The sequence below is a fragment of the Fulmarus glacialis genome, unplaced genomic scaffold, assembly GCF_000690835.1.
Source record: "Fulmarus glacialis isolate BGI_N327 unplaced genomic scaffold, ASM69083v1 scaffold286, whole genome shotgun sequence".
Classification (NCBI taxonomy): domain Eukaryota; kingdom Metazoa; phylum Chordata; class Aves; order Procellariiformes; family Procellariidae; genus Fulmarus; species Fulmarus glacialis.
The window spans coordinates 90,949-105,604 of NW_009219845.1; the positions used below are offsets into that span (position 1 = coordinate 90,949).

At 37.8% G+C, this 14,656-nt stretch overlaps 1 protein-coding gene across 1 annotated transcript in view; it reads left to right on the forward strand.

The window, feature by feature from the left end:
• Positions 1-14,656, forward strand: part of STAG1 (stromal antigen 1) — a 155,609-nt gene that overhangs the window by 65,735 nt on the left and 75,218 nt on the right. Inside the window, exons 6-8 of the mRNA XM_009580516.1 lie at positions 2,096-2,300; positions 5,091-5,242; positions 9,647-9,720. Of these exons, the coding sequence (XP_009578811.1) occupies positions 2,096-2,300; positions 5,091-5,242; positions 9,647-9,720 (431 nt within the window). The remainder of the gene's footprint in view (positions 1-2,095; positions 2,301-5,090; positions 5,243-9,646; positions 9,721-14,656) is intronic.

The following is a 14,656-nucleotide window of genomic DNA, read 5'->3' on the forward strand; positions in this document are numbered from 1 at the left end:
GGTGAAGAAAAACTTGTTTTGGTTGGAGTTTTCTAACCATTGGACCATCAAAGTATCACATGTCAGTGTCACTGATGTATCACATTTTTATTGGTATTTGAGAATAAAAGATCCAATGAAGTGGCTTTATAGTAAATTTATTCTTCCTATTTCAGCCAGATGAGATGTTCTTGGTGCAGTCTTCACATGCTTTTTGAAAGGACTGTCTAATATGTAATTGCAGGTTAAAAATACATCGTACAAATGTGAGTAGTTATATACAGCACTAGAGATTCTGAGGATCTATTCCAAAAAATTATATATACATACCTCTAGAAAGCATATATTATTGTACGTAAGTTCACATTCAGAGTTCCCACAGGTATTGTGCAGGCAGGGACTCAGTCTGGAGATTATTTGTGAAAATAAGGTGTAAGCAGAGAGAAGAAGTGGTGTCTGGGGTGTTCATATGGAGTTACTGTCAGAAAAACATTGAGGAGAAAGCTATAGCGTTTTAATTTCAGTCCTAAATTTAAATAAATATGAGACTAATGCAGGGCTTGTATTTACATGGCAAGACACCGTACCTTGCTGAAATTCACTAGCAAGAGCATCAGGCATAAACAGACAAAGAACACTTCGAAACACATTGCGCAGCTAATGATACTGCTAAATATTTTAGACTGTGTTTTTCTGGGTTTCTACTACACAACGCTTTGGTCTGATTTACAGAAGTTCTGAGGACTCATAGCAACAATTGAACGTGCTAGGAGATATCTTTATGCCAGGAGCTTTATAACCCTGTGAATTGTTTTTTTAAACCAAAGCTCCTGTTTCTCTCAAATTGGACATTCAAAGTTAGAAGTAAAAATATTGCTCATTAAGATAATGTCATTCAGCATTGCAATGAATGAGACAGTAGGGTCATTAAGATTGCTTTATAATTTTTTCTTTTTCTAACATTTGAGCACTTGTCTTTGCAATTGTAATCGTTATTTTAGTACGATTGAAGTGTGTGTGATTTGGTTAAATTTGATAGACAGGGATTTTTGCTGCAGGGGAATATCGTTTGTGAAGTTTAGGTAAAGGGTTATTTGATTACAGTTCCTCTGTGCTTACGTTACTGGCTTTACATGATTCAGTCTGGGCAATAAGACAAGTCCTGAGAGAACAGAAGTGCTTGTTCTTCACAAAAACACAGAATAAATATGTACAAATGGATTTAACTTTGATACTGCTGACTTCTTACCTTGTGGGAGAAATTCAGGATGGAGCATTATTGCCTTGATGTTTTGGATAATCTGGAATTGGCTTATGAATCAGGTGACCAGGGAGATTATATTTAGTCTTTTTCACTGAAGGGGAAAAAAGCATTTTCTAATTATGGGGGGGCAGTCTCACCGAAATGCAATATTGCTTGAAGTGAGAATAATAAGAGCAGACTTGGAGAGGAGTTAAACTTAAATGAACTGAGTGTTCACATGCCTACTCCAATCTTGCAATAATCTTTGGAAGATGAGATGTATGAAACTGTCTGAGGTATTTGAATCTGTAGTAAAATTTCCGTTACTTCTATCAGAAGGCAGGTTTTACCGCTAGAAAAAGGGTAAGTTTATAAGATCAAAAAAAGGCAGTATGTACTTTCTGATAAGATCTCAGTTGTAAACTTGAGTAAAGCAAAGTTTGTGGGGAGGGGCAGTCAGTTGATTAGAATATTAACATGGAGCTGAAGTGGGGATGGAGAATGACACAAACCTTCAATCACATAAGCCTTTCCTTGGGTTTTGACCTTAAATACTTTGAAATATTCTTTTCTCATCCTTTCCCCCATTTCCTAACACAGGACACAAGGGAAAGAATTGAGTCTCCATGCATGTTTTGGACTATGCAGAGCTAACCTTGCAAGTCTAGAACAGTTGTAATGAAGTCTCTGAAAAAGTGGTTTTATGCCAACAAGATTCTTTGTTTATTGAGGAGTAATGTGTTGTTTTTATTTGTTATTCTCCATTGGCTTGAATTAGCTTAGAAACTTAGACCATGATGGCTACAACAACATTAAAATAAATTAAATGGGGAGACTTTTAATACTTAATATTTTCATTTTATTGTTCTTCAGGACAGTGGTGATTATCCACTTACCATGCCTGGGCCACAGTGGAAGAAGTTTCGATCCAACTTCTGTGAGTTCATTGGAGTGCTCATTCGACAGTGTCAGTATAGCATCATTTATGATGAATACATGATGGACACGGTGATCTCTCTTCTGACTGGTTTGTCAGATTCCCAGGTCCGGGCTTTCAGGCACACCAGTACATTAGCTGGTAAGTAAGCTAGCGCAGAGAGGAGTTTTTTCAAAGGAGTTGCTACTATTTAGCCAGTTCGAGAACTACTCCTAATTTTGATTGAGGTGGAGTTTGACCAGCACTGAGAACTCTGGAAAGCTTGATCAAATACAGGTACCATATATGGTATAACTATACTTAAAATACACTTTTTTGTTTGGAAAGGAGTATGCTGAGGCACTTAATCTCAGAGATTCATGTCATACCCAGGGGCCTCCGGTGAATCCTGTGAATCAAAAGTGGCATGCTTATGTCTTGTATTTTGTTATTAGTTGTTCCTTTGTTGCATAGAATGTCTTCATAATTTTGTATTTTAGAGTACAAATTTGTTCTAAATAAGTGTCAAGAAAATTGTATTATCAAAGAATTTCAGTCCACCGAAAAATAAAATCTGTGCCTTCACTCTTGAGAAGCGTTAGGTTTGGGAGCACTGGGCCATAGTCGTAGGTCTCACTGTCTTCTACCTCCAGCCACGCAGCACCTTTCAACACAGGTGGCTACATCTAAGGAAAGCACAGGGTATACCATTAGATAGAAATAAAGCTTTTCTAGAGTGTATTTCATCAGACCTATATAAGATATCTCCCGTAAGATGAATGAATTGCTCTCTCGAAGTAACTGTTTTTCTCCAATTACAAAGCAATACTGGGGTGGCTAGCTTGGATGTAGGTGTCTAAAGCTAGTTACGTCAAGTGATATCTTTCTGGTCATCTCATGCGCTGAAATACATCTTATTGGAAGATTCTTCTCCCTAGACTGTTCAGAGATCGTGCCAAATATTTGAAGCCTTTGTAGGAGACGTTTGTCATAGTCTGAATATTTCTGCTGCCAATATTAGTTCCAATATTAGATTTAGTCTTTCCACAATCAGCCTCTTGCAATTTTGTTCAAGCTTCCAAGTGTAATACCCAGTGTCCAACAAATTCAATCAGAATTTGTTTAAAATTTCATCTCTTGCTATGAATCTAAGTAAGAGGCAGATTTCCAATGTTATTGAAAAACCAACCCCAGATTTGCTTGGAGTTTGATTCTAAAATTGAAAACCAAAACCTTCAACTCACAGTGGCTGAACTCTGTTGGAAACCTATCCCCTTGCATTCTTCACCTTACTCAGTAACAGGATGGTAAAAGCATGAATTATGCAGGCGTAAGTTTCCAGGTTTAGAGTTTGCCTCTACAAATTCAGTATTCAAAGGTGAAAGCTATTTGAGCTGCAGATAACCTGCTGGAAATCTGTGCCTGTTATTTAAACTGAGATGGAAACTGTATTCCTTTCCAGCTGATATTGACTGTCTTCAATTCCAGGTGATTTTGATTTGCTATTTGCTTAGATTGTCATTGATTGTTTTATAGGAGATAAATCGTGGAGTGAGGATAATCAGGTATGCAGTCTGGTCTCTTATTTTGATTTGTTCATCTTTGTGAGGGACAGATGTTTGAGAGGTTTGCTTGAAAAGACAGGAAACAGCACCGTACATTAGAGGTGTTACCCAAGACCTGTCCTGTGTGGAAGAAATAGTTGCTGTCGTTTGGAATGGATTATGTAGCTAGAAACTTCGAGCAAGGATAAGCAAATGTGAAGGCCAAGGTTCATCACAACTAGCTTCAGTTATTTAAGCCACTGCTGGCTTCTTGCATTAGATGTACGTGTGTCTAGCGCTTACATTAGGAATAGGAGCTGCTGAAGATCATTTTCCAGTGATAATATGTGCCGTTTATTTATTTATTTTAACACACATGAGAGCTTTGTTTTGATTCTGCAAATTTCCTTCAAGCTAGTTTTTGCACATTTAATTATGTTGCTATCCTGCAGAGCAGAGGTCAGCATGATGCCATGGAGCTCAGTCTTGATAAAGATTATGAAAATCTACTTGTAGAATTTAATTTATTCATGAAGGAGTGTTTTTGTGGTCTTTGTTTTCAATTTTCCTTTGTGCTAGCCAATTTGAGTGAGAAATGATGCACTACAGCAAGAACCTAAGGCAAGAAGTACACGTGGGTGCTTCTAGAGTTACCAGCTTTGAGCAATAGCAAGATAAGAGTACCGTTAAGAGTAGCTTCGCTTCTCCATTGGTATAGTTGCTTTTCTACCTTGAAGACAATGCTGCATATTTAGCCAGAGAAGATGTGATAGTTTGTGATATGCCATGTAACCACACAGAACTTGGGAAAGACCCTTATTAACGGTTTTGTAAACATAAATGATGACAGAAAAATATACATGAACAATTTTATATCCAGCATGTGTGAAAATGCATATAAAGGGGTACATAAAGTTCTAATCGTATTTTTATACAGCTATACACTTGGCTTTAGAGCAATGTTAGACTTACTTTCAGAGAAACAGGGCTGTGGTCCCTTGTAAACTGAGTAATCCTCAATGGCTATTTGTTAAGAGTTACCCTTAGTATGGAGGCATCTATAATGGTACTTAATGATATGTAACTCCACAGTAACTGGCTTCGTGGTGTACGCTGATCCTGCAGATTCACATGCTTGCTCACTGACCTTACGCACTCAGAACTTGCGTAATTTTCTGGAGAAGATGGCAAAGAACATTGCCTGGAGCTCAGTGTGGTATATATACTCTCTCTTCTGATCTTTAGATGAGCCAAGTGACCTGACTATTGCTTGGGTGGGAAGTGCCTTTCCGGATGGCTTTGTGTCAGGGTCGAGTTGGTTATTTTCTGTGAGTGTGGATCTGCTGAGGCAATATTTTTTAACTCTGACTACAGGTAAAGAGTCATATTCTGTCTTCTGCCTTTGCAGCTATGAAGCTTATGACTGCTCTTGTGAATGTTGCCTTAAACCTGAGCATTCATCAGGACAATACACAGAGGCAGTACGAAGCTGAGAGAAACAAAATGATTGGCAAAAGAGCTAATGAAAGATTGGAGCTGCTGCTTCAGAAAAGAAAAGAGGCAAGTGCAAAGATTAATTTTTTTTCCTGGTTCATGTGCATTCCCTCCAACAGAAAGTCCAGGGTGGTTTGTGGCTTGAAAACCATAGTGGGAAACAAGAGATTAGTTCTGCAGTTGTGTTTGTGTGATCTCAAGCATATTACTTGGGCTACATTTTTAAATTTTGTATTAACACATTCAGTTGAGTTTGTGTGCTCTTCTGCACGCACAGGATAATTTCTATTCTCAGACTTGTGTATGTGACCAGGCAGGAAGAAAATTAGTCTCAAGTTGTAAGTAGTAACTGTTTTGGTTATGCAAAAAGATTTTGAGAAGAGGATCACATGTAGTCCCTCACTGCACTGCCCATTTCTCCCTTTGATCACTGCAATTATTACATAGTGTCTCATTAGTACTTCTTTTTGTAGCTACTTTCAAGAAACACTGGAGTGGGGGCTATAGCACCTGGTCTCAGGGAGAAGAAGCTAGGGAGACATTAAAGTCGCTTTTAGTAAGTACCAGTCTGGCATTAGGTGAGCAAAATCATTAGAAGGTTGCTGTAATCATCCCTAAATAAAGTATTATATCCCAGGAAATTCAGTTTTAGAGTTGTACTTAAAAGAAGTGTAAAGATGACAAGTGGAAAATGAATACAAATACACCCAAACAGCCATAATCTGTAAAGATGCCATGTAAAACTCAAGATTGATTGAAAAATTGAAGTATATATGACTTAGATTTAAATTTATTATTTTTAATATGTTAGTTTTGAATATATTTCCTCCACCACTGTTTTACTCCGTGGCAAATTAAGGATGTCTGGGTGCTTTACCTGTATGCACCTTGGATTCTTTTAGGTATAACTTTGACTCAAAGTTGCTTGACTTTATAGTCTTTGTCTAGGGATAATTACAATTATGTATTTCTACTTTTATTTTACCCCTACAATCCGTAACACAATTTTATTTGGCTTTCATGATTCTTAAAAATCATGCATTAAGGTACAAAGCAAAAACAATCTCTCCTGCCCAAACTGCAAGGGAAATATTTGAAATTAAATATTAAATTCAATGTCAGTCTTAAAGCATTTTAAAAAGCAGATTTGCTTTGTCAAAATAGCTGGAACACAGTTTCTATTCCGAATTTGTTGATTGTTGCTTTGAATTTCCAGAGAAGGACAAAGTCGCTAATTACATTGATTAACTTGGTTTAGTATCTCTGTGTCTATGGACGTTCTCTGTACACATTCCTTCAGCTCTTCTTTTCAATGTCTTTTGGAGATGCAGTATATAATTGCTCTGGGGAGGCTTTGAAGCTGTGATGCCCAAACTAGCACGGGGCTGTGAAACCCTGAAAGAAGAATCGGCATTTGGCAAACCTTAACTTTTGATATGTATGTTCAGGCTCTCTCGTATCACTACTCACTATAACTAATCAAAATGTTGCAGAGGAGTAAGCCAGAGAGGAGTGGTGGTGATTGAGTATGTCTTCAGATACATGGTGTTGAGCGTAGCAGAGGGCCCTCTACAGAAGAGATTTATTAGGATTAGGTGGCATAATGGCTCTATGTAAGAATTCCTAACATAATGCTGTATATTTCCTGTGTTTAAATAAGCTGAATTTACAATAGTATTCTGTGCTGGCACTTTTTTAGTTGATTCTTTTGATGTAGTGCCATCATAATAAACCCCCATAAGCACATACACAGCAGGCATGTTTTTATCTTCATGAAGTTATATAGGGACAGTTCGCAAGCTAAGTGTGGCAAATTAATCTGAAGTAGAAGAGATGGAACGCTGTCTCTGAAGTGTTTCATGCTCATGTCATCTTCTACGTGCCTAATGTGCGTGAAGGTCTATTCTCGTCAGTGAGATTTGCAACTAAACTGGATGATTTATGTAACAATCTGCCACAAAATAGAGGAGGTTGTGTTTCAGTTGCTGCCAGTAGTAATTCAAATTTTGTGCTTGTCATACATGTCTTTTTGAGCTGCTCAGAATGCTTGCAGAGTCAACAAGAGAATGTTTCCCTTATTTTTACTTAGGTTTAAGGGGGAGCAGTGTTAAATCACTTTTGCATTGGTAAGAGCAGGAGTCCCGAGACACAAATGCTTTCTCAAGATGCCTGAAGTTAAGCACTCAAATTCAAGTGCATGGTCTAGAAAAGCTGAAAGTGTAAAAAGCAATTACAGTTTTGGAGAAAATTCATATTTTTCAGAGAGTTGTTAATTCATTACTAATTCATTACAATTTAATCTAAAATACATTTGAGAATTATATCGTTTAAATGTTAGCACACAAAAGTAAAAGGGATCTCGCATGGACCTACTGAAAAATTCTGCTTCTACACCAGCTCTGCCAGGTGTAGAAGATATCACCTGGATCCCTATATCACTTGTATAGCTGATAACTTACCATGTTTATAGCGGGCTGTAAATTCTGTGCGGAAAAAGAGGGAGGAAGCCATCCATGCTGTCCCCTCGTCTATGCTGCTTAGCCTTGTATGGTGCTGCTCCATTTTGCACTCAAAGAAATGTCAAAGTACACTTTACTTCGGTATCTTAACCTTCTCATGGCTCATAAAGTTCAGTCTCTCCTAACTCTTTTCTGTGGTGTGCTTTTATATTAACGATTCATACCCAAAGTTCTCTGGGAGCTTCCCCTTTCCCTTTCAGAAGGCCTCCTGAGGCTTCTTGGTTCATTCCCATCCTCATTTTACTCCGCAGTCTGTGCTAGGTTGTCTCTAGCCCCATGTTTCTGTGGATATTTGCCTGCCTGTAGACTGTGAAGTCAAGCAACTGAGGAGCGCTTAGAAATTCACGCTCTGTTTTGGCTTATTCTGGAACAAGCATTTAGTCTGTGCATATTTGGGTTGAGCTGATGCTGAAAATTGTGCTTCTCCCAGAAGCCATGACTAAATATGCTTGTTTGTGTACCAGACCTTTGGTATACGCAGAGCTGGTGTGCACCCAACTTTTCCCTTTGTACATAATCCCTTTTACTATGAAATTAATTTCTTTGGCAGGTGTTTGACAATTTAGTCAAGAACCCTCAATGCCTCGGTTTCCCCATATGCAAAATGGAGACAGCACCTCCTTACATTTTAGGAAACTGGGAGACTTCATTTACTGAATTTTGCAAGCTACTTTAGATCTTATCTGGAAGATACTGTAGAAATATTTATGAACATGGCTTGAAAAATGCAAACCCCTAGGTGAAAGTGTTTATGAGCTCATGCTATGCAGGAAGTCAAAACAGCCGATCATAATTCTGGCTCTGGCTTCAAGATGTTTTATCTGTTAAATATATATGTCCATAATTGTACAGGTTTTATTATTTTATGCATATATGCACTCTGTACTAGCAAGGCTCTGTTGTGGTTTTCATACTGAAAATGTGGAAAAATTTACATTCACACATGTTGTGGTATTCTGCTTTGTCATTTTGACATTAAGAAACACCTTGATGGAAGAATGATGGCTTTGAGTGTAGTAGCAGTTCTGCTCCAACAGCTGATTGTATAAAATTGGCATCATCTCACTTAACAAAGCTGCATTTTGGTGTAATTAAGTCATACTTATTTAGTTTAGTACAAAAGCTGACAGTATGAGAATACTTTAATTGATTCCAAGATGTTCCTTTAGGATGTGTTAACATACTCATTGACACGTAGTAAGCTTTCCATAGTACTTACAAAATGTGCTTATATTACAGGAATAGGAAATACTAATTCTTTTAAAAAACCACTCTTATTTATGAAAACACACTCATAACACCTTTTTCATTTGGGTTTGGTTTTTGTTTGGATTTGCTTTGGTTTTTTGCAATCAAAGGCCTGGATGTCAGGTGTGCTCAAATGTTAAGCACCCATGCTCTGATTCTGCAGAGCTTCCTGGTTCAGAAACTCAGTTTTTATGGACGCTGAAGTTAAAGCAACTGACAGTCATACTTGAGATTGAGAACATCTTTAAGTACTTTCCTTAAATAGGACTTTGAATTTTTCAGAGGGGATTCCTGATCTGTAACCAGCTTCATTTCTGCAGCTGCCATTCACTCACAGTTCTATCTGTTTAACTATGACTACAGGACTGCTGACATTACTGAACACGTAGTCTCTACTTGTCTAAATTTCAGTAGCAAAAAAATGGTGATGACCACTGCAAAGGACTAATTTGAAACTAAATTAATTGTTGTTTGTAGAGAATGTTAACTTTCTTCCATTAAGGCATTGCATATATATATATAAAATATATGTATATGCACACAATATAGGCATGTGCTGGAAAGGTAGAAAATGGTGAATCTACTAATACCTTTAATTAAGTGCTCTTCCATGGTCTTCTAATGTTTCCCAATAAGGAACTGTAGAATATCAAATTATAATAAGCAGTGATCTTTTATTTATTTTTGTTTTGTTTTTTTGCAGCTACAAGAAAACCAAGATGAAATCGAAAATATGATGAACTCTATTTTTAAGGGTATATTTGTTCATAGATACCGGTAAGAAAATGCATGCTACCGTAGGCCCTGCTAACAAAGTATAATCATAAATAATGTCAAGGACAGTTTCGGTGTTGGTTTTTCTTCTGATGTAATATTCTAGATGCCACAAAAGCATAACGCTGAAGTTATAGAAGAAAATCTAAGTGTAACCCCTATTAATTACACAATAGAGCTGTCCACACAACTTTATTTTAATTCAGTAAAACAATTTTAAGGAGTTGTGGGAAACATGGAATTTGAATCTTTGTCTTTTAGAAAGGAAAGTTGTCCAAGATGGGAGCCCAAACATGACATATCTTAAGAATAATCAAATGATCACTGCATATCATAAGAGGGCAGTTTTGGTTGTGGGGTACCTCTACTCTGCATTTCCTTTTGTATGTCTTGAATACAAAAAGCAAATTTCTGATGTTTCCACCATATATGCTTTAGCCACAACTTCAACTTTGGTTTAGGCTTTTTCCTCCTTAAATTACAAAAGGTCAATCAAAAGCCTTAATTCCACTTAACATGTATTTTTTGTTTGTTAATTGTAGTGGACATTTGTACCAAGAACATTAAAAAGTTATTGTGGTGTTAGCACATCACAAAGGTTTTTTTAATAGTTCATATGCTATGTCTTGTGAATACAAAACCACAGCAGGTTATCTATATATTCATGTGCATGGGTGAATGTGCACATGCATGCACTTCTGTTTACTTTAGAACTGCACAAACCGGTAGATTTGGACTGGTGCATGCTGTTTTGGAGTATGGTTTATCAGAGAGCAGTAGTCTTTTAAAATAGATTTAGGGTTGTTTTGCATCACAAGATACCTCAGCTCATCTGCAGCATCTTGGTGAAGCCAGCTCTTTAAATGTTCATTGACTTATCGAAGTAAAAACATAAAATTCAAGGATACCAAACTATGCAATTAACCTTTCAGATTTAAGTTCTGGTTTAAAACTTTACCATTTATGAGATCTTTTAGACAAATGGCAGAAAACAAGAAAGGGTGTATGAGAAGAGGGTTAGAAGGTGAAGAGAAACCCATGGCTCAGGTGGGCAGAGGGATTACTGTAATTACGGAGAAAACCTGGAAGGGGCCTGTGCTAAGAAATACATGAGTGTGAACAACACAGTGGAATCGGAGCGTGTCTCTTCAGCACCCAAGCATGATACTTGAAAGAAAGCTTATAGCAGTACTGGGAGCATCTCTCCAAAGAGATCAGAGGTAGTAGCAAAAAAGGGTCTCTTAAGAAGACAGGGGATCCAACTATAGCGATTGCTCACAGAAGAACCTCTTTTCCTGCATGCATATGTCATACTTCTCTTGTTCTTCAGACCTTGTATCCTTATTCTGTCCCACACACCTGTGAGACAACTTCATTTGCTATCCATTTGTTTCTTCCCTCCTGAGGAAGTCGTGAAGGAGGGATGGTGAACTGAGAGGGTCTGAAAGGTCTGAGAGGAAATGGAATTGGTCAGTAAGCCTTGAGCTACATGGCAACAGAAGGATGGGTATACAGAATCACCAGGTGAATTAGGATATTAGCTCAGTACAGCGCTCACACTATTTTGTTATGAAAGCAGCTGTTATGGTGTGTAGGTAATAAAGTTAAAGAAATAAAATGCAAAGAGTTTTTCCATTTTTTCCCCCTTCAGAATTTAGTGTATTTTATCAAACAGGAAGTCGCTTTAAAATATTTTTCTAGTACCTTGTGTTCATGTGTGGGGTTGGAAAAATACTCTACCTTTTGATGGCCTGCATGCTGTTTCCTTTTCTTTTCTTTCTTTTTAAATCCTCCTTTTGTAACCCTGCTTTCTTTATATGCCGTCTGCCACCATTAGTAAAAGCCTGGTTTTGCCGATATTGCTGTAACAGAGGAGAGGCCAAATAAATAAACTCTCCTTATCTGTGCCCTGAAAAAAGATGCCCAGGCTGACACTGTTAGACCACTGAAGAATTTGCTGAAAGCAGTCAAGTAGTGGCGTGCTCTGAGCAGGGTGGGCGGCAGTTGGCACTACTTCTGCCGCTGTTTAGAGAGGGTTGGAAGAAGTAACTGCTTCCCCGTCTGCCCCCAAGAGCCACTTTTGTGAGGAGTCAGCATCTCTCTGGCTTCCTGAACTTCTGTGAAGCTCCTCAGAGGGTCTGTAACAACGTATACCCAAATATGAGTAATCTGTAAACAACAGAGAACATAGATTCAAATTTCTGCAGTCTGTGCAAGAACATAGAGGGGGAAAAATACCTGTATTAAAACCAACTAACTGAAGACAAAACCAGGGCCGGGGGGCAGAATAAAGGAAAGGATTTCAAACTATTATCTGCTTCCATAATGTTTCTTAAGCATTCCTTCTCTCACACAGTTTGAATGATTTATAAACTTGACATCATTTTACAGTCCTTAGCCCATGCACAAGTGGTAATGATTTCAAAAGAATGTTATTTTAATTATTCCCAGAGAAGAAATCCCTTTCCATAATATGATTCAGACTCTGCCACAGTGATTCATGCTTAGTGACCTTTATAACTTAAATAGCAAATCCTTGATCTAAACAAAAAGCCCCCCAAAATGGTTTTGTTCAGAATGTAGCTGTCTTCCTACTAGTAAGCTCGGGTTGCAGTGAGGTTACATCTTCTTTCTGTAGATTGGCTTCCAATTTATTGGAAGATTTCAATGCTCACTTCTCACATTTAAAAAAAAAAATTGCAGAAATAGCTAAACAATTTTCTAGGTGTAATGTTAGTCTAGTGTTAACAGTAGATTTGGTCAAAAATTGAGATATTCTTAATAAATATGCAGGAGATGTACCTACCTCATTGCATATATCCTTATCTCTTTCCTGAATCACTTTTTCTGACTATTTTTGTGTTGCTTTATGACATATTTGGTTGTCCGTTGATTATTTTTTTAATCATCTCTCAAACTGAGAGTGAGGATCAAAGGGGAGACGTCAGAGCAAATTCAGTTAGAGTCAAGTTGCTGGGCTCATGTTGGTGAGTATAAAACGGGCGGAGGTGGTGACTGTGATAAATAGGACTGCAGGGCCGTGAGGGTGATCAAACTCTGGAACAGGTTGTCCGGAGAGGCTGTCGAATATCTGTCCTTGGAAATACTCAAAAATTGATTGTGCAAGGCATGTGTAGGGGCTTGGATAAGGTCATGTTCAGAGGTCCTAATCTCAAAATAACCAGTTTTGTGTCTCTATGAGTCTAATACCTTTGGTATGTAGTAGTGAGATACTATATACTGGTAGGTCAGGCATCTTAAAAGTAATCTTTTTGTTTAGTCTGAAGTTGAACAAGCTGAAAATTGCTTGCAGGATACATATATATTAAAAAGGGAGGGGAGGCCTGTTTCTTCATTTCAGTTGTATCTGCATATCGGAGATTACTTTGATTCTGAGATTGTTGCCACATAGCTTCTCAGATGTAACAAGTATGTACAAAATGCCCATCACTCTCAAGTTAGCTGAGATGTCAAAATTTTGTTGTTGCTACTTACCTGCTTTTGACTTAGCAATGTGTGCCTGGACACCTTTCCCTTTCAGAGGGTAAGATTCAGAAAATCCTTATTTGAGTCCTACTTCATAATATCTTTTTGTTTAGAGTGCTCAGAGAGCTTTTCCTCCAGACATGAATGTCCAGCAAAACAAAACTATTACAGTTTAAACTTTTGGCAGACCTGAATGGTGATCCTCAGACTGATGTACATGGTGGTTTTGTGAATTTATGCAATGCAGTGAGCCTGTCCTGAGATATTATTTTGGCAGTACTGATAATTAAGGTAAAACTTGCCAAATGTAGATGCCATCTTTACAGAGAAGATACTTCTCTCTCCTTTCAAGGTGCTCCTTTCCCTCCTGCTGAGTAAATAGGATGATGATGACAAGTTGCATGTGAGTTCCACTCTAGGAAACAAGAGTGTTGCATGAAAAAAAGGGAGAGGGGATATTAGATGGAAGTCTGGTGAGGAAGCGGGTAAGAGACTGAGAGGAGCAAAAACAGTCAGCGCAGGGAAACGAAAATCCAAACAAAACCATAGAAAAATCCTTTTCCCTCCCCCTAAATGTGTTATCTTAAGGAGGTTAAACACACATCTTGGGTGACAAGAAAATACATTACGTTTTTATGTATGTTGAAAAACATACATGAAAAAATTACCAAGACCATTTGTCACTTACAGGGATAAAAAAAGAGAAAGGCAAAAAATTACATCTTTGTACTTAAATGAGTTTGACCTTAATATTAAGTTTAAAAACACACACTGTTTGCTTTCCTACAAAGCTATGTATCATACTTCACATGAGCAAAGGTGTTAGTATGGTAAGTCTTTGAGAAACATTGGTTTTAGAGATATGTAGAGCTACATCTTGAAATTCAAGTCATGCCTTTAAACAATACAGTTCCTCGGTCTGGCAAGAATGTTGGATAATCAGCTTAGAAACACATTATTGAAATCTAAAACTATTTAAGCAGCGCTCTGTGTAGAATTACTTAGAAATGGGAGTGTTGCTTACCAACCCCTCCCAGGAATGGGATATGCAGTGAACATTCGCCAGAATTTTTGGAAGTGGGCTGTGCACACTTATATTTTTCTTACCCTTCTTCCCTTATGGGGTCCTAATTCAGCTCCAGAGATGAGAGAGTCATAGAAAGAAGTAGAAAAGACATTTTGACCAGTCCTCTTTATAACTATACCTTCAAAATGTTTAGAAACAGTCAAGCAGCCCAAGAGAAGGCGTAGTTTGGTCCAATGGGCAATTATTGTAGAGCTGCACCATTTCATGTCTCTTGACTGGGAATTTGAGATTCCATCTCAGAGAACTGCAGAGGCAGGTGAGTGACCCGCATTTCTGTCTTTGTTAGAAGGTTTTCTCATAAACTAACTCTTGTCCCAACCCATTGACTGAAACATCTTGTCTTTTTTTTCCGGTTCAGATCCAATT